The sequence below is a fragment of the Oncorhynchus gorbuscha genome, linkage group LG03, assembly GCF_021184085.1.
Source record: "Oncorhynchus gorbuscha isolate QuinsamMale2020 ecotype Even-year linkage group LG03, OgorEven_v1.0, whole genome shotgun sequence".
In the NCBI taxonomy this organism is placed as follows: Eukaryota; Metazoa; Chordata; class Actinopteri; order Salmoniformes; family Salmonidae; genus Oncorhynchus; species Oncorhynchus gorbuscha.
This window is the reverse complement of record NC_060175.1, coordinates 12597063-12617062: the sequence shown is the minus strand read 5'-3', so window position 1 is coordinate 12617062 and position 20000 is coordinate 12597063. Positions and strand designations below refer to the sequence as shown.

The window sequence follows — 20000 nt, the reverse complement described above, 5'->3', positions numbered from 1 at the left end:
GAGGAAGAGACAGAGAGAAAGAGACAGAGACAGAGAGACAGAGAGACAGAGAGGAAGAAACAGAGAGACAGAGAGACAGAGACAGAGAGGAAGAGACAGAGAGGAAGGGACAGAGAGGAAGAGACAGAGAGACAGAGACAGAGAGACAGAGACCAAGAGAAAGAGACAGAGAGGAAGAGACAGAGAGGAAGAGACAGAGAGGAAGAGACAGAGAGACAGAGACAGAGAGACAGAGACAGAGAGACAGAGACAGAGAGGAAGAGACAGAGAGGAAGAGACAGAGAGGAAGAGACAGAGAGACAGAGACAGAGAGACAGAGACAGAGAGGAAGAGACAGAGAGACAGAGACAGAGAGACAGAGACAGAGAGACAGAGACAGAGTGGAAGAGACAGAGAGGAAGAGACAGAGAGGAAGGGAGGGAGAAGTGGGCTATTAGATCAGTTGGTTGTCTGTGATGTAAATAAAATAAAATCAAAAGGTTTTGATCATTCACAATTAATTTTTATGCTAATATTTTTTTACAAGCCACTCACTTGAAATGAACATTTCAGATTGAAATTCAATTAACAAACAGTGCCTCCTGATGGACACTGATAAATGACTAGTGGGCCAGTCAGCTGCCACGCAGTGGCTGAATGGTGGAACTGCAGTTTCAATATTTATTTTTCACTTGTTTCAATCAAATCAAATCAAATGGTATATGTCACATACACATGGTTAGCAGATGTTAATGCGAGTGTAGCACAACTACCTAATATACACAAATCTAAAGGGGTGAATGAGGATATGTGGATGAGCGATGGCCAAGTGACATAGGCAAGGTGCAGTAGATGGTATAAAATACATTATACCCATGTGCTAAGAGTAATGTAAGATATATAAACATGATTAAATCGTCTTTAATACGGCAGGGTACAGACTACTGGGGACAGACAACTGGGGACAGACCACTGGGGACAGACCACTGGGGACAGACAACTGGGGACAGACCACTGGGGACAGACCACTGGGGACAGACCACTGGGGACAGACCACTGGGTACAGACCACTGGGGACAGACTACTGGGGACAGACAACTGGGGACAGACCACTGGGGACAGACAACTGGGGACAGACCACTGGGGACAGACCACTGGGGACAGACCACTGGGGACAGACTACTGGGGACAGACCACTGGGGACAGACTACTGGGGACAGACCACTGGGGACAGACCACTGGGGACAGACCACTGGGGACAGACAACTGGGGACAGACCACTGGGGACAGACCACTGGGGACAGACCATTGGGTACAGACTACTGGGGACAGACAACTGGGGACAGACCACTGGGGACAGACAACTGGGGACAGACCACTGGGGACAGACAACTGGGGACAGACTACTGGGGACAGACAACTGGGGACAGACAACTGGGGACAGACAACTGGGGACAGACTACTGGGGACAGACTACTGGGGACAGACAACTGGGGACAGACAACTGGGGACAGACCACTGGGGACAGACTACTGGGGACAGACAACTGGGGACAGGCCACTGGGGACAGACTACTGGGGACAGACAACTGGGGACAGACCACTGGGGACAGACCACTGGGGACAGACCACTGGGGACAGACAGCTGGGGACAGACAGCTGGGGACAGACCACTGGGGACAGACAACTGGGGACAGACCACTGGGGACAGACAACTGGGGACAGACCACTGGGGACAGACCACTGGGGACAGACCACTGGGGACAGACAACTGGGGACAGACCACTGGGGACAGACAACTGGGGACAGACCACTGGGGACAGACCACTGGGGACAGACCACTGGGGACAGACAACTGGGGACAGACCACTGGGGACAGACAACTGGGGACAGACAACTGGGGACAGACTACTGGGGACAGACTACTGGGGACAGACAACTGGGGACAGACCACTGGGGACAGACCACTGGGGACAGACAACTGGGGACAGACAACTGGGGACAGACCACTGGGGACAGACCACTGGGGACAGTTCTGATTATAATATTCATATTATGACCATTTATCATCATGATCAAATGATAGAGTTTGTACATGTGGCTGTTAGAGGTGTGACAATATTGGTGTGGGAGTAGTGTGGACGGGCACAATATGGGCACTCGTGATTGGCTCACACATTAACTTTACATGAGGAGTGATTGGCCAGATGGACTGTAGACAAACCAATGGGGATAGGTGACTCTGACGGAACATGATGATGGGGTCCAGGAGATTTTCCTGACCCTGTGACATCATCACCAAGAAAAACTCCTGGCCCTAGTCACGAGGACATTTCTACGTGAGGGGTAATTATTTAGGACAGTGTATGAACTGTGAATGCTGTTTACTTCATAGTATTTGTGTATTATTATTTTATTGGTGTAAACGTACTGTCAACATTCTACCAACAGACAACAGTCAGTGTGGATGGGTGGAGGGGAGATCAATGGAAATGTGGAGGGTGGAGGGGACATCAATGGAAACAGTATGGATGGGTGGAGGGGAGATCAATGGAAGTGTGGAGGGTGGAGGGGACATCAATGGAAACAGTATGGATGGGTGGAGGGGACATCAATGGAAACAGTATGGATGGGTGGAGGGGAGATCAATGGAAACAGTGTAGATGGGTAGAGGGGAGATCAATGGAAACAGTGTGGATGGGTGGAGGGGAGATCAATGGAAACAGTGTAGATGGGTAGAGGGGAGATCAATGGAAACAGTGTGGATGGGTGGAGGGGAGATAAATGGAAACAGTGTGGATGGGTGGAGGGGAGATAAATGGAAACAGTGTGGATGGGTGGAGGGGAGATAAATGGAAACAGTGTGGATGGGTGGAGGGGAGATCAATGGAAACAGTGTAGATGGGTAGAGGGGAGATCAATGGAAACAGTGTGGATGGGTGGAGGGGAGATCAATGGAAACAGTGTAGATGGGTGGAGGGGAGATAAATGGAAACAGTGTGGATGGGTGGAGGGGAGATAAATGGAAACAGTGTAGATGGGTAGAGGGGAGATCAATGGAAACAGTGTAGATGGGTGGAGGGGAGATAAATGGAAACAGTGTGGATGGGTGGAGGGGAGATCAATGGAAACAGTGTGGATGGGTGGAGGGGAGATAAATGGAAACAGTGTAGATGGGTAGAGGGGAGATCAATGGAAACAGTGTAGATGGGTGGAGGGGAGATAAATGGAAACAGTGTAGCTGGGTGGAGGGGGGATACATGGAAACAGTATAGATGGGTAGAGGGGAGATCAATGGAAACAGTGTGGAGGGTGGAGGGGAGATCAATGGCTATAGTATGGATGGGTGGAGAAGATCTATGAAAACAGTGTGTGACATGTCATTTTGGCTCTGCTTTCTTTGACACTTGTGTTAGTCTCCTGCATCAGACACATCCTCAATAGCCTGCGGAGGTTACATTTCTGTGTGTGTGATAGTGAAAGTGGCAGTTCTTCTACTTACGTCATCTCCAGGTTTACCAGAGGGTCCAGGTGGAGAACAGAGAGGAGTCAGATAGACAGACCATGAGGCCCTGTCAGGAGAGAACAGAGACAGTTAGTCAGATAGGCAGACCATGAGGCCCTATCAGGAGAGAAGAGAACAGAGACAGTTAGTCAGATAGACAGACCATGAGGCCCTGTCAGGACAGAAGAGAACAGAGAGACAGTTAGGCAGATAGACAGACCATGAGGCCCTGTCAGGACAGAAGAGAACAGAGAGACAGTTAGTCAGATAGACAGACCATGAGGCCCTGTCAGGACAGAAGAGAACAGAGAGACAGTTAGGCAGATAGACAGACCATGAGGCCCTGTCAGGAGAGAAGAGAACAGAGAGACAGTTAGGCAGATAGACAGACCATGAGGCCCTGTCAGGAGAGAAGAGAACAGAGAGACAGTTAGTCAGATAGACAGACCATGAGGCCCTGACAGGAGGACTTAAACCAGTGACAGGGTAGACGGAGTGTGTGTGTCTGTGTGTAAACGTGTGTGTGTGTGTGTGTGTGTGTGTGTGTGTGTGTGTGTGTGTGTGTGTGTGTGTGTGTGTGTGTGTGTGTGTGTGTGTGTGTGTGTGTGTGTGTGTGTGTGTGTGTGTGTGTGTGTGTGTGTGTGTGTGTGTGTGTGTGTGTGTGTGTGTGTGTCGTAAAGGCATTTCCCTCTCTAATTAACAAGCACCCCTGGCTTAGAACGTCCTCAATGACAGCCACTCTCAGGTAACTCTGGGTCTTCCTTTCATGTCGGTCCAAGTTTCATCATAGAGCTTGATGGTTTTTGCTACTGCACTTGAAGAAACGTTAAAGGTTCTGGAAATTTGTGTGTGTGTTTATGGGAACTGATGTGATTCATTCTGGCCTGCCAACAACAGACCCAGCAGGTCAGATTCTAATTGCAGGTGATGATGTATTAAACAGTGGACTCGAGGTGGGAGGTGAAAGGAGAAGGAGCCTCTGTTACTGTCTGTCTGTCTGTCTGTCTGTCTGTCTGTCTGTCTGTCTGTCTGTCTGTCTGTCTGTCTGTCTGTCTGTCTGTCTGTCTGTCTGTCTGTCTGTCTGTCTGTCTGTCTGTCTGTCTGTCTGTCTGTCTGTCTGTCTGTCTGTCTGTCTGTCTGTCTGTCTGTCTGATCATGATTCTGAGTAACTGCTCTCAGCAGGAGGTTAACACAGTGGTTGTGGCTCTCATAATGCCCTCACATCACCTAGGTGTGTGTGTGTGTGTGTGTGTGTGTGTGTGTGTGTGTGTGTGTGTGTGTGTGTGTGTGTGTGTGTGTGTGTGTGTGTGTGTGTGTGTGTGTGTGTGTGTGTGTGTGTGTGTGTGTGTGTGTGTGTGTGTGTGTGTGTGTGTGTGTTCCGAAAGCGTAATTCGTCTGTCCCCATAGGAGAACCCTTTTCGGTTCCAGATTGAACTCTTTTGGGTTCCATGTAGAACCCTCTATGGAAAAGGTTTAACATGGAACCAAAAAGGGTTCTACTTGGAACCAAAAGGGTTCCACCTGGATCCAAAAAGTGCTCTTCAATAGGTTATTCTATGGGGACTGCTGAATCATCTTTTTAGGATCTAGATAGCACTGTTTTTTTTTCAGTGGGAGTTTTTATTAGGATGTTTACTCCATACATCCACAAATGAGCCAGTCACACTTTATATGCAATGTAGGCTATGGGATGGTAGTTATCTAAGTGCACACAACACTAAATACTTCCTCCAAGCTAGCAAACCACAGTAGCTAGTACTGACATTATAAATAATGCACAATGGAAACGCCAGTTTCCATGAAATAGCTACCTGTGCTAGCTGCCGAGTTAGTGCAGTATCCCTATCTAGCTAGCTATGTTGTGCCAGCTAGCATATATGCTAACGTTAACTAGCTAGCTAAACATTTGGCTATGGGCTGGCACTGGCAGTATGGGATTTTGGATAGTGGATTATCCCCAGTTAGATAATGCTTTGTGACATTATGTTAGCTAGCTATCCCCAGTTAGATAATGCTTTGTGACATTATGTTAGCTAGCTATCCCCAGTTAGATAATGCTTTGTGCCATTATGTTAGCTAGCTATCCCCAGTTAGATAATGCTTTGTGACATTATGTTAGCTAGCTATCCCCAGTTAGATAATGCTTTGTGCCATTATGTTAGCTAGCTATCCCCAGTTAGATTATGCTTTGTGACATTATGTTAGCTAGCTATCCCCAGTTAGATTATGCTTTGTGACATTATGTTAGCTAGCTATCCCCAGTTAGATAATGCTTTGTGACATTATGTTAGCTAGCTATCCCCAGTTAGATAATGCTTTGTGACATTATGTTAGCTAGCTATCCCCAGTTAGATAATGCTTTGTGCCATTATGTTAGCTAGCTATCCCCAGTTAGATAATGCTTTGTGCCATTATGTTAGCTAGCTATCCCCAGTTAGATAATGCTTTGTGCCATTATGTTAGCTAGCTATCCCCAGTTAGATAATGCTTTGTGCCATTATGTTAGCTAGCTATCCCCAGTTAGATAATGCTTTGTGACATTATGTTAGCTAGCTATCCCCAGTTAGATAATGCTTTGTGCCATTATGTTAGCTAGCTATCCCCAGTTAGATAATGCTTTGTGACATTATGTTAGCTAGCTATCCCCAGTTAGATAATGCTTTGTGACATTATGTTAGCTAGCTATCCCCAGTTAGATAATGCTTTGTGCCATTATGTTAGCTAGCTATCCCCAGTTAGATTAAGTGTTTTCACTTAGTCGGTAGTTTCTCATTTCTTTCGAGTGGCGCAGTGGTCTAAGGCACTGCATCATAGTGCTAGAGGCATCACTACAGACCTGGGTTTGATCCCTGGCTGTATCTCAGCCAGCTGAGATCGGGAGCCCCATAGTGCAGCGCACAATTGGCCCAGCGTCATCCGGGTTAGCCGGTGTAGGCCGTCATTGTAAATAAGAATTTGTTCTTAACAAACTTGCCTAGGCAAATATAGATTCAAATAAATGATTTTATTCTCCCTGGTGCACTCGTTCATTAGTATATAGTATAATCTAATCTGTTCAAAACAGTGGCAGCATGTGCAGCAGTGGTCATTTGGATTAGGACATGCGAAAGTGAAATAGGTGTATTTACGTTGTTGTTTAAATGCACAGGTTGATTTATATATCTTCTCAGAGAAACTAGCAGTTTGAAAACTTAGCATCATAATTCTGTCATGCTGCTTTGTTGACAACAACCACCTTGCGCCAGGGTATTCAGTCAATCAGCGGCCACATAGAATATAGTAACCTAGGCTACAGTAACTTAGGCTACAGTAACCTAGGCTACAGTAACCTAGGCTTCAGAGGGGGGAGCCTACATGCACACCCACTGGTAAAGATTTCCAGTTGGCAGGCGGAAGCTGGAATAATGCCGTGTTCATGTGCTAATCGGAATTCTGAAACGTTAGACTTGCCAACTGGTTGCAGTTATACACACGCAGTTCAACCAGTTAGCAAGTCAAACATCTTTGAGTTTCCTAATTCCGAATGGCACGTGAATGTGGCATAAGTCTCAGAGTGAGGGCTCTGCATAGGCGCTTTGTTGTGATTTTTGTGGGACTGGAAGAAAATGCTTGGAACGTAAAATAACGTTCTCATGCTTTTAAAATTACGTTTATATTCCGGAACAGTATAGATCACTTTTGTTTTTCGGTTCGGGTTCTATTTCTCAAATAATTTAGTTATTTTCGGGTTTTTGGTTCTGTTCCTTGAACTGGTTCCAACCCTAGGTGAGCCCTCAATATATGCTCATAGCTTAAAGTGAGCCGACAGGCCAGACTCTCTGTGTGTGTGTGTGTGTGTGTGTGTGTGTGTGTGTGTGTGTGTGTGTGTGTGTGTGTGTGTGTGTGTGTGTGTGTGTGTGTGTGTGTGTGTGTGTGTGTGTGTGTGTGTGTGTGTGTGTGTGTGTGTGTGTGTGTGTGTGTGTCTGCTTTAGTGTGTGTGTATGAGGAAGACTTACAGCTGATCCGGGCTCTCCAGCCTCTCCGGGGTTGCCTTGGAAACCTTGTGGACCCTGGGATAGAAAAGGAGAGAATAGAGAGGGCAGATTAGAGACGTCTGTGAAGTGAACCTGATGACCTTAGATGGCTATTGGTCATTTAATAATATGTAATATTTCCTTTTATTTCTTAGCTGATATTACTGTAAGGACTACAGGAGATTTAAAATATACACTATTGTTTTTGATAAACCTTTAGTGGTTCCCCAAATCTTGGGCTTCATGCTCAGTCATGTCCCCTGGCTGGCAATACCTTCCACTTGAGTGACTTTAGAGGAGAGGTAGGAGAGGAGCTGAGCTGAGGGGCTTTGGGTGGAGGGCTTTGGAACATACATGGGTTCAAATAGGATTTGATCTCTTTCAAGTACTTTAGCTACGATTGCCTGGAGCAACAGGACTAACTGAATAGTCGCAAAACTGTAATCCCCATCCATCTGGCTGTCCAGGCAGACTCAAGCAAATGTTTACAGTATTTGAAACACTTTGAATACAATTTGAACCCAGTTCTGGCTGTGCTGAGGGGAATGTCCCACCGAGCTCTATGAAAGGTATGTTGTCAGGTGCTGCGCTGCATGTCTGCCTGTCTGTCTGCGGTAGGATAAACCCCTGCAGTGTGCAGCTGGGACATGAAGGTATTCAATGCCATCTTCCTCCTCTGGAAGGGAATGCAGCACAGGAACAAATACACCTACAGTGTGTGGAATAATGTCTACTCTGTGTTCTACACCTGCATTGCTTGCTGTTTGGGGTTTTAGGCTGGTTTTCTGTACAGCACTTTGACATCGGCTGATGTAAAAAGGGCTTTGTATATGAATGTGATTGATTTGATTGATTGCTATGCAGTAACCATAACCATTCTGCAGTGTGCAGTAACCATAGTAACCATATCTAATGTCTACTCTGTGTTTACGTTTATGCTATAGACTGTTTCTGTTTCCCGTCATGAATTCATTCACTGCTTGATTCAGGACTTCATCTATACACATTCAGCATGAAGAGAACTACACTACTGACTAATAATTCAACTCAATACAAAACTTTGTGTTGTTCTTTGAGGGAGCACTATGGGACAAACTACTGTAAAGAACCACAGTCATATCATAATGTACTGTATATCTGTATATGATTATATATTTATATATGGCTCTGGGCTGAACTAAAGGTGGTTGTGAACATCTACATTAAGAGCATCTACAGTACCCAGTGTTATATAAGGTTATAACTTTCAGGGCTTGTAGCCTGGAGTGTGTGTAAGTGCGCATTTGTGTGTGTGTGTGTGTTTATTTGCAGGTACTTACAGGAGCTCCAGAGGGGCCAGGTGGCCCTCGAGGACCCATAGGGCCCTGGGGGAGAAAGAGAGACAGACGAGACGTTAGACAATAACAACATAATCACAACCTCAACCAAACATTAAAACATATATTAGTTTCTCATTTTCATAATTAACTTTGTCATATTTCAGAATGGAGGGGGAAGAGATAGATGTGTGTTTTTCCACATGAACTTCTCCTCCTGCCTGCCTCCTGCCTGCTACCTGCCTCCTGTTTGCCTCCTGCCTGCCACCTGCCTGCCTCCTGCCTGCTACCTGCCTCCTGTCTGCTTCCTGTCTGCCTCCTGCCTGCTACCTGCCTCCTGCCTGCCTCCTGTCTCCCTCCTGCCTGTTACATGTCTCCCTTCTGCCTCATGCCTGTCAGAAGCATAAATCATTTTGGAATTCCACATTCAGACTCTTTCTCTCTCTCTCTCTTTCTCTCATTCTCTCTAGTTTCTCTCTCCCTCTCCCTTTCTCTCTCTCTGTTTCTCTCTCTCTCTCTCTCTCTGTATCTCTCTCTGTATCTCTCTCAGTATCTCTCTCGGTATCTCTCTCTCTCTCTCTCTCTCTCCCCGTGACCCTTTCTCTCTCTGTATCTCTCTCTCTCTCTCTCTCTCTCTCTCTCTCTCTCTCTCTCTCTCTCTCTCTCTCTCTCTCTCTGTATCTCTCTCTCTCTCTCTCTCTCTCTCCTCTCTCTCTCTCTCTCTGTAGTTCAGAGGTCAGGGCCAGAAGTGTTGTACTCTGAATTGGAGTCTTGAACCCTACGTTAGCCACCTGGTTTCTTCATTAATAAGATCATAAATCTTCAAAGTAATCCTTGAGCTGCTCACTGATCTAACGTTAATCTCCTCTAACGTTAATCTCCTCCAGTTTATAAAGACTTGTCTTGTCAGTAGGTGTAATACTCTTGTCAGGTCAACGTCATCGTGCATCGTTACTCAGAGCTCAGAGAGACGTTTCACATTCTATACAGGTGATGAGCCAAATCTGTCACACAGAGTAAATCATTACATGACCAAAGACAAGACGATGAGAAAATGTACCTGATCTGGAGTTCAGTGAGAATGTCGAGGGCTTGCATCTGAAATCACACGCTATTCCCTACATAGTGTTCTACTTATGACCAGAGATCTATGGGTACTGGGCTAAAGCAGTGCACTAAGTAGGGGAGAAGTAGTCCCACTATAAAGGGAATAGGGAGGCATTTCAGTCGCAGCCTAGACATTCTCTCTAAGAAGAAATGAAGACGTTAAAATAATAAAACATATGATTTCCACTCCTCCACTCATGAAAGGGCACATGGACAACAGTAAGACAACCTTTTATGCTCTCTACAACACAGTATTCATCGTGTTGGTGTTTAGACTGATTATAGTAGAGAAATGCAGGGCAGCAGCCAAAGCAAACGTCCCGAGGGACAGAGCAGTCACTGACAGAGGGGAGGGATACCAGATCAACAACAGATGGTAGAGGGGATGGATACCAGATCAACAGTAGATGGTAGAGGGGATGGATACCAGATCAACAGTAGATGGTAGAGGGGATGGATACCATATCAACAGTAGATGGTAGCGGGGATGGATACCAGATCAACAGTAGATGGTAGAGGGGATGGATACCAGATCAACAGTAGATGGTAGAGGGGATGGATACCAGATCAACAACAGTAGGAAGGGAATGAAAGTCATCTTTTCAGCAGGGCGCACCGCGGACAAATCCACCGCCGCAACGGACTAGCGGCTTATCAATGGTGCTCTATGTCCATTCGTAGGCGGAGTGTGTGTGAATGTTTGGAGTCTGTGTGTGTGTGTTTGGGGACTGTATGTGTGTGTGTGTTTGGGTGGTGTGGCCCACTGCCTCTCAGTGAAGACACTGTGTTAGGGACCAGGTGGTGTAGGTAGAGACGTAGGGTGTTGACTCGCAGTGAAGACACTGTGTTAGGGAACAGGGGGTGTAGGTAGAGACGTAGGGTGTTAACTCTCAGTGAAGACACTGTGTTAGGGAACAGGGGGTGTAGGTAGAAGACGTAGGGTCACAGTGAAGACACGGTGTTAGGGAACAGGTGGTGTAGGTAGAGACTCAGTGAAGAGTCAACCCCACCTCCCCTCTCCACAGGTCTCTATGGGTACAATCCACAGTGGTGACTGGGTCTCAGACTTCAGCTACACCAGCCAGCCAAAAGCTCGCTGTGGGAGCAGCCAGTCGAGCGCTGCTCGGTGGGTTTCCAAACCAAAATAGCTCCTAGTGAGTGTGCTCTTCTTTTCCCTCTGACTGACAGACTGGAGGTGATGCCAGCTGGATGTGATGCCAGCTGGAGGTGATGCCAGCTGGATGTGATGCCAGCTGCCAGCCAGCTCGTTGGAGTTTTCAGTAAACTCAACAAACATTTTTTTATGAAGACCAAGTCTGTTTGCCCCAAACCAAACCCTGGTACACTCCATAGGAGGGTGTCGGCCCAAACCAAACCCTGGTACACTCCATAGGAGGGTGTCGGCCCAAACCAAACCCTGGTACACTCCGTAGGAGGGTGTCGGCCCAAACCATACCCTGGTCGGCCCAAACCAAACCCCCTCCATCGGCCCAAACCAAAGGAGGGTGTCGGCCCAAACCAAACCCTGGTACACTCCATCGGAGGGTGTCGGCCCAAACCAAACCCTGGTACACTCCATAGGAGGGTGTCGGCCCAAACCAAACCCTGGTACACTCCATAGGAGGGTGTCGGCCCAAACCAAACCCTGGTACACTCCATCGGAGGGTGTCGGCCCAAACCAAACCCTGGTACACTCCATCGGAGGGTGTCGGCCCAAACCAAACCCTGGTACACTCCATAGAGGGGTGTTGAGTCACTCTGATACCCATTCACCTAAGCTCGTCTCACGTAGGCATTAGTCAGAGCAGACCAGACGTGACATTCTTGTATTTGTTTTGCATCTCACAGGAGAACGTATAGAAACCTGGGAAATGATACTACTCCCAAGCCGATAGGAGAAAACTGGTAATATGGCGCCAGGATTAAGGTGTTATGATGTTTCTCATAATCTCTCTCACCATTGGTCCTTGCATCACGCCCATCTGTGCTCCGCCAGCCTTCTCGTCAAATCCTCCAGCCATCTGAGCAGCAAAGTTCTGTTGGAAGACAAATGGCATCAATAAGACACTGTAATATGACCACAAAAATATTTGAACGCTCTCATCATAACAGTCGGAATATATCTGTCATGGTAGTCTACTCTCAGACAGCACAGCATGACTAAACAGGATCAGTGTGTCTCTGTCTGTGTGACAACAGTAGATGGTAGAGGGGATGGATACCAGATCAACAGTATATGGTAGAGGGGATGGATACCAGATCAACAGATCAACAGTAGATAGAGGGGATGGATACCAGATCAACAGTAGAGGGGATGGATACCAGATCAACAGTAGATGTAGAGGGGATGGATACCAGATCAACAGTAGATGGTAGAGGGGATGGATACCAGATCAACAGTAGATGGTAGAGGGGATGGATACCAGATCAACAGTAGATGGTAGAGGGGATGGATACCAGATCAACAGTAGATACCAGGTAGAGGGGATGGATACCAGATCAACAGTAGAGTAGAGGGGAGATACCAGATCAACAGTAGATGGTAGGGGATGGATACCAGATCAACAGTAGAGTAGATGGTAGATGGTAGGGGATGGATACCAGATCAACAGTAGATGGTAGAGGGGATGGATACCAGATCAACAGTAGATGGTAGAGGGGATGGATACCAGATCAACAGTAGATGGTAGAGGGGATGGATACCAGATCAACAGTAGATGGTAGAGGGGATGGATACCAGATCAACAGTAGATGGTAGAGGGGATGGATACCAGATCAACAACAGTAGGAAGGGAGTGGTGTACGATAACTATCTTCATCTTTCTCCTTCACCAAATATCTCCTTGTGTTTTCTTCAAAGCCCCTCCCCTCTTCACCCCTCTCCTTTACTCCTCCCTTCTCCTCTTCCCTCCTTCCTCTCCTCCCCACTTCTCCCCTTCCTCTCCTCCCTTTCGCCCTCTCTTCACCCCTTCCCTCCTTCCTCTCCTCCTCTCTCCTCCCCTCCTTCCTTTCCTCCCCTTCCCTCCTTCCTCTCCTCCTCTCTCCTCCCCTCCTTCCTCTCCTCCCCTTCCCTTCTTCCTCTCCTCCCCTTCCCCAAATCTATCATGCTACCTCCTGTCTAGCCACCTCCCTCTTTCTCTCCCTCCTTCCTCCCTTCTTCTCTCACCAGGAATGAAAAGCATTCCACCGTGTCTCTCTCTATCCCACCATTCTACACTATACCTCCGTTTCTTTGCCTAGTTCTTCTGTGCAAAACATCTCACAATATTACCACCCTTTCACTATTTCACCCTTTCACTATCACACCCTTTCACCGTTACAACTTTTCACTATCACACCCTTTCACCGTTACACCTTTTCACTATCACACCCTTTCACCGTTACACCTTTTCACTATCACACCCTTTCACCGTTACACCTTTTCACTATCACACCCTTTCACCGTTACACCTTTTCACTATTACACCCTTTTTCACCTTTTCGTTACACCTTTTCACTATCACACCCTTTCACCGTTACACCTTTTCACTATCACACCCTTTCACCGTTACCTTTTCACCTTTTCACTACCTTTTCATCACCCTTTCACCGTTACACTTTTCACTATCACACCCTTTTACACCTTTTTTTCACTATCACACCCTTTCACCGTTACACCTTTTCACTATCACACCCTTTCACCGTTACACCTTTTCACTATCACACCCTTTTTTCACCCTTTCCGTTACACCTTTTCACTATCACACCCTTTCACCGTTACACCTTTTTCACACCCTTTCACCGTTACACCTTTTCACTATCACACCCTTTCACCGTTACACCTTTTCACTATCACACCCTTTCACCGTTACACCTTTTCACTATCACACCCTTTCACCGTTACACCTTTTCACTATCACACCCTTTCACCGTTACACCTTTTCACTATCACACCCTTTCACCGTTACACCTTTTACACCTTTTCACGTTACACCTTTTCACTATCACCCTTTCACCGTTACACCTTTTCACTATCACACCCTTTCACCGTTACACCTTTTCACTATCACACCCTTTCACCGTTACACCTTTTCACTATCACACCCTTTCACCGTTACACCTTTTCACTATCACACCCTTTCACCGTTACACCTTTTCACTATCACACCCTTTCACCGTTACACCTTTTCACTATCACACCCTTTCACCGTTACACCTTTTCACTATCACACCCTTTCACCGTTACACGTGCTTTCCCTTTTACACATCGATATATTTTGGGACTATAGCACCACAAACTGCTTTTTCAGATTTTTCTGCAGAGATACTTACTCCTCCAAGGCCGGGAGGTCCATTAGGTCCTGAGGGTCCGGGGGGGCCGGGGTTACCAGGGGTACCAGGCTCGCCATCTCTGCCACGGGGCCCGGGACTGCCCTGAGACGGGAGACAGAGAGAGGAGTTAGATGAATAATAGCATGTCATCTCAATAGGGTATCTTCCTCGAAAGCTGAAAGCTTTTGTATTTCTTTCAAATTCTATCCCAAATGGACAATAAAAATACTGAACTTTGAACGCTATCACTTCAACATCAAATACATCCATTTCTTTGGTAGTCACAGTAGAAATAAGTTGTTTCACAGAGGGAACTTTAAATATAATACAATCCCACAAAAATTGTAAAGAAAAACAAATGTGTGGTAATCCTAATACTTCAGATGAATAGATCAAGTCAGGGACATGAAACTGCCCATCAGCAATGTGAGACAATAATAATATCCATTGACAGTTCTCTTAAAGAGGTACAGTAGGTGCCATTTTGTATTCAAAATGACTATTTCCAGATATGTAGGTGCTGCTATTCTGTACAGGGTAGTCCCATGCCATCAGCTAAAACTAAAATCACCAAAAGAGAAAGGACATTCTAAGGCTAATTGTACTTTACTGAGAAAAAGTCAGGATAAAGTCCAGAAGAATTCATATGCAGTGGATCAGATTCTGATCACTTAGGACACTGTGGTGGTCCTTCTGTAGCTCAGTAGCATAGTTTCGATCCCTGGGACCACCCATACGTAGAATGTATGCACACATGACTGTAAGTTGCTTTGGATAAAAGCGTCTGCTAAATGGCATATATATATATATACACTGCAGTAATTATTTGGGCAACTTGTTTTCAAACTATCCCACTTGACAACTGAACACCAATTTGTATCGTTATTCATTCTGGGGAATGAGGCCTTTCTTGGGAGTTTTTCCTAGCCACCGTGCTTCTACACCTGTATTGCTTGCTGTTTGGGGTTTTAGGCTGGGTTTCTGTACAGCACTTTGAGATATCAGCTGATGTACGAAGGGCTATATAAATACATTTGAATTGAATTGAATTGAATTCAAAATAAATTAATTTAAAAAAACAGATTTTACATTCAAAAAAATGTTGAGGAAAAAAATCCAGAAATCCAGAAATCCAGAAATCCAACATGTAAACAGCCTCTATTCCATGATGCAGCCTGCGGCATGTTTCTACCTGGGATACATGATTACAACCTGGCCAGGCAGATATTGTTACAGCAACCTAATACCAACTGTGTTCTTTCCAAACACTTCCTGATAACAACATGAAATTAAGGGTTGGCAAACTATTCCCTCAGTCAACGGATGATGTCAACCAGCCCTTTGCTGTGAGTCATTGATGTCTGACTTTGCGTGTTACAGACAGTTCATGTCAAAGCGTGTGGTTGTTATGTCTATGTACTTAAAGTTGTATTAAAACTCAATAGTAGAATCTAAAGCGGTATGTTACTGGAGATTAGATTTTGCTCATTCAACAACCAGAGGAAAGAGTTGGCAGGTCAAAATGTTTGAAGCACACATGTCTGAGAAACCCAGCATACCACACTGCATGCTCTGACAAATGATCCTTCAAGGAATGTGTTCATAACACTGTGTGCATTCATTCCTCTCTCATTTTGGTGCAAACAAAGACTTAATTGCAAATGTTTCTATAGTAGCAGGTACAAAATAATAATACAAAAATGCCAAATTGGAAAAGCAAATTGTAGACTGAAAATGTGAATAAAAACAGTAATTGTAAAAGTAAAAAAATCTCCATTATCAAAGATGAAAACATGCTGGACCTGACCTGAGGACAATATATCCAATGTTACAACCAGGGTTGGGGTCAATTCCATTTAAATTCTAGTCAATTTAGAAAGTCAAACCAATTCCAATTCCACATCTGGCACTAGCTAACCACTACCTGTTCCCCTGGCTGGGTCAGAGACTATTAGCTATTAGCTAACCACTACCTGTTCCCCTGGCTGGGTCAGAGACTATTAGCTATTAGCTAACCACTACCTGTTCCCCTGCTGGGTCAGAGACTATTAGCTATTAGCTAACCACTACCTGTTCCCCTGGCTGGGTCAGAGACTATTAGCTATTAGCTAACCACTACCTGTTCCCCTGCTGGGTCAGAGACTATTAGCTATTAGCTAACCACTACCTGTTCCCCTGCTGGGTCAGAGACTATTAGCTATTAGCTAACCACTACCTGTTCCCCTGGCTGGGTCAGAGACTATTAGCTATTAGCTAACCACTACCTGTTCCCCTGCTGGGTCAGAGACTATTAGCTATTAGCTAACCACTACCTGTTCCCCTGGCTGGGTCAGAGACTATTAGCTATTAGCTAACCACTACCTGTTCCCCTGCTGGGTCAGAGACTATTAGCTATTAGCTAACCACTACCTGTTCCCCTGCTGGGTCAGAGACTATTAGCTATTAGCTAACCACTACCTGTTCCCCTGGCTGGGTCAGAGACTATTAGCTATTAGCTAACCACTACCTGTTCCCCTGCTGGGTCAGAGACTATTAGCTATTAGCTAACCACTACCTGTTCCCCTGGCTGGTTCAGAGACTATTAGCTATTAGCTAACCACTACCTGTTCCCCTGCTGGGTCAGAGACTATTAGCTATTAGCTAACCACTACCTGTTCCCCTGCTGGGTCAGAGACTATTAGCTATTAGCTAACTTGCCAGATTCACAGAGATCAGGTGCATTGTCCCTGTCAAATAAATCTACCAGAGTTATGTAAGTAAAATTCTTGGCGTCATAAGCATGTCACTCAGAGACAACCATTTTAACCAACCGAGCAAGAGACAAGTCTGTCACTATATCAGCAGCAGTTGGTGTGACGTCACCAATGGTGTGATGTCACCAATGTACTCCAGCCAACATGCTTACGGGCCAGTTTCACTTCCACTACAGACACAACAACCAACCAATGGGCCAATTTCACTTCCACTACAGACACCACAACCAACCAATGGGCCAGTTTCACTTCCACTACAGACACCACAACCAACCAATGGGCCAGTTTCACTTCCACTACAAACACCACAACCAACCAACGGGCCAGTTCCACTTCCACTACAGACACAACAACCAACCAACGGGCCAGTTCCACTTCCACTACAGACACAACAACCAACCAACGGGCCAGTTTCAATTCCACTACAGACACAACAACCAACCTTCTCTAATCTAGACTGTTCTTCAATAACAGAAACTGTATTCTTTTATCATATGATTTCCTGAAGGAAGAACATGTGAGAGACCTGTCTTCAACAAAATGTCTCATTAAACTAGTGTAGGCAGACTGGAGACAATGGATTCACCTTCATACCTACCTACCTACCTACCTACCTACCTACCTACCTACCTACCTACCTACCTACCTACCTACCTACCTACCACCTACCTACCTACCTACCTACCCACCTACCTACCTACCTACCTACCTACCTACCTACCTACCTACCTACCTACCTACCTACCTACCTACCTACCTCTAAAACCATTATGCCCAAATACAACACTAAATAAAACCAAAGCTTGGGGCCAAACACAAGACTAAATAAAAACCAAAAACACAACATCTCTCATTATAACTATTATATTAAATGAGAACCTGAAAGAACAACCTCCTCCACGGTGACAGACAGACATATAGCCTCATAGCCTGGTTCCTCTCTAGGTTTCTTCCTAGGTTCTGGTCTTTCTAGGGAGTTTTTCCTAGCCACCGTCCTTCTACACCTGCATTGCTTGCTGTTTGGGGTTTTAGGCTGGGTTTGATTTGACATACAGACATACACAAGGTCTCAGAACATTTCCTTAGAAAACTCTCATTAGACAACAGCCTGAACACACAAACTAACATAACTGTGTGACAAATCTTTCTTCATAATCAGAACATCTCTTGTCAAAAAAATCTTCCTTTCATACAACCTCAAGAATACATATTCATAACCTACGTACCACCAAAATATTATGCCAAAACACATATAACATCACAGAAGCCTGGCCTGGAGCTGTGACTGGGGCTGAGGCCATGATGTTGACATACTATTGGTGTTTAACACATATTACCACAATGATCAAAGTCATTACAGCCTCTCTCTCCCCATGCTAACATCACTGATTTATTACACACACGTGGCTGTGGGTTCCCTGACAGCCACACACACACACACACACACACACACACACACACACACACACACACACACACACACACACACACACACACACACACACACACACACACACACACACACACACACACACACACACACACACACACACACACACACACACAACACACACACACACACACACACACACACACACACACACACACACACACACACACACACACACACACACACACACACACACACACACACACACACACACACACACACACACACACACACACACACACACCAGAGGAGGCTGGTGGGAGGAGCTATAGAAGGACTGGCTCATTGTAATGTTGGGAATGGAATCAAGGGAATGGTACCAGACATGTCAAACACATTGAAACTATGTGTTTGACTCCGTTCCAGTGATTCCATTCCAGACACTCCTATGAGCCCATCACTCCTATAGCTCCTCCCACCAGCCTCACACATACACCTCCTCTTCTTTTTCATCTTCTTCTTCATCACACACATCTGCTAAACAACCCAGACCACAGACACGGCCTAATGGAAACTACACATGACAGCACTGAGCTGGATCTGCGTTGCTCCTCCAATGACAGCCTGCTGCCTCCAACTCTGCTCCTGCTGAGACCAGCAATGAGTCCAGCAGCTTCTCCTGACCAGAGCATTCTCTATCTATCAGACTAATAGGAAGAGTTTAGACTCTGAATTATGCATTGTTTAGTCTTAGAGAGAGGGAGAAACAGATAGACGGGGGGAGAGAGAGAGAGAGAGAGAGAGAGAGAGAGAGAGAGAGAGAGAGAGAGAGAGAGAGAGAGAGAGAGAGAGAGAGAGAGAGAGAGAGAGAGGGGGAGAGAATGGCATGGAAAGGATCTCCTGCTATAAAACTCACCTTATCGCCTTTGTCTCCTCTGTCTCCGCGTGGTCCCTGCTCTCCTGGGGGGCCCTGAGGATGGAGGAGAGACTAGTGAGTATCCAGGTACATCCAAATATTAGATGTGCCCCCTATTGCCAATGTAGCACACTATTTTTAATAAGGGACCCTAGGGATCTGGTCCAAGGTGGTGGAATAATTAAGGAACATGATGAGGGAAATTCACACTATCATATGTGGGAAAATCACACCTAATACATGGGATAAATTGACACCTAATACATGGGATAAATTGACACCTAATACATGGGATAAATTGACACCTAATACATGGGGGAAATTTACACCTAATACATGGGGAAATTGACACCTAATACATGGGGAAATTTACACCAAATACATGGGGAAATTCACACCTAATACATGGGATAAATTGACACCTAATACATGGGATAAATTGACACCTAATACATGGGGAAATTTACACCAAATACATGGGGAAATTCACACCTAATACATGGGATAAATTTACACCTAATACATGGGGAAATTCACACCTAATACACAGTGGAAATTGTTGAAATGCTTTACATACCATAGGGCCTCCAGGTCCTCTTGGTCCTACGACCTGAGGAAGAGGAAAGAGAAAAATAAAGTGTCAACAATGTTTTACTACCATTCAAAAAAGTGAGAGAGAGAAAGAGAGACAGAAACAGAGAGAGAGAGAGA

At 45.6% G+C, this 20000-nt stretch overlaps 1 protein-coding gene across 1 annotated transcript in view; it reads right to left on the bottom strand.

Moving 5' to 3' along the window:
* The window catches only part of LOC124016349 (collagen alpha-1(II) chain-like), an 84239-nt gene that overhangs the window by 52049 nt on the left and 12190 nt on the right, over positions 1-20000 (bottom strand). Inside the window, exons 4-10 of the mRNA XM_046331906.1 lie at positions 19867-19899; positions 19290-19343; positions 14231-14332; positions 11878-11955; positions 8816-8860; positions 7466-7532; positions 3481-3518 (exon numbers count right to left, since the gene is read on the bottom strand). Of these exons, the coding sequence (XP_046187862.1) occupies positions 3481-3518; positions 7466-7532; positions 8816-8860; positions 11878-11955; positions 14231-14332; positions 19290-19343; positions 19867-19899 (417 nt within the window). The remainder of the gene's footprint in view (positions 1-3480; positions 3519-7465; positions 7533-8815; positions 8861-11877; positions 11956-14230; positions 14333-19289; positions 19344-19866; positions 19900-20000) is intronic.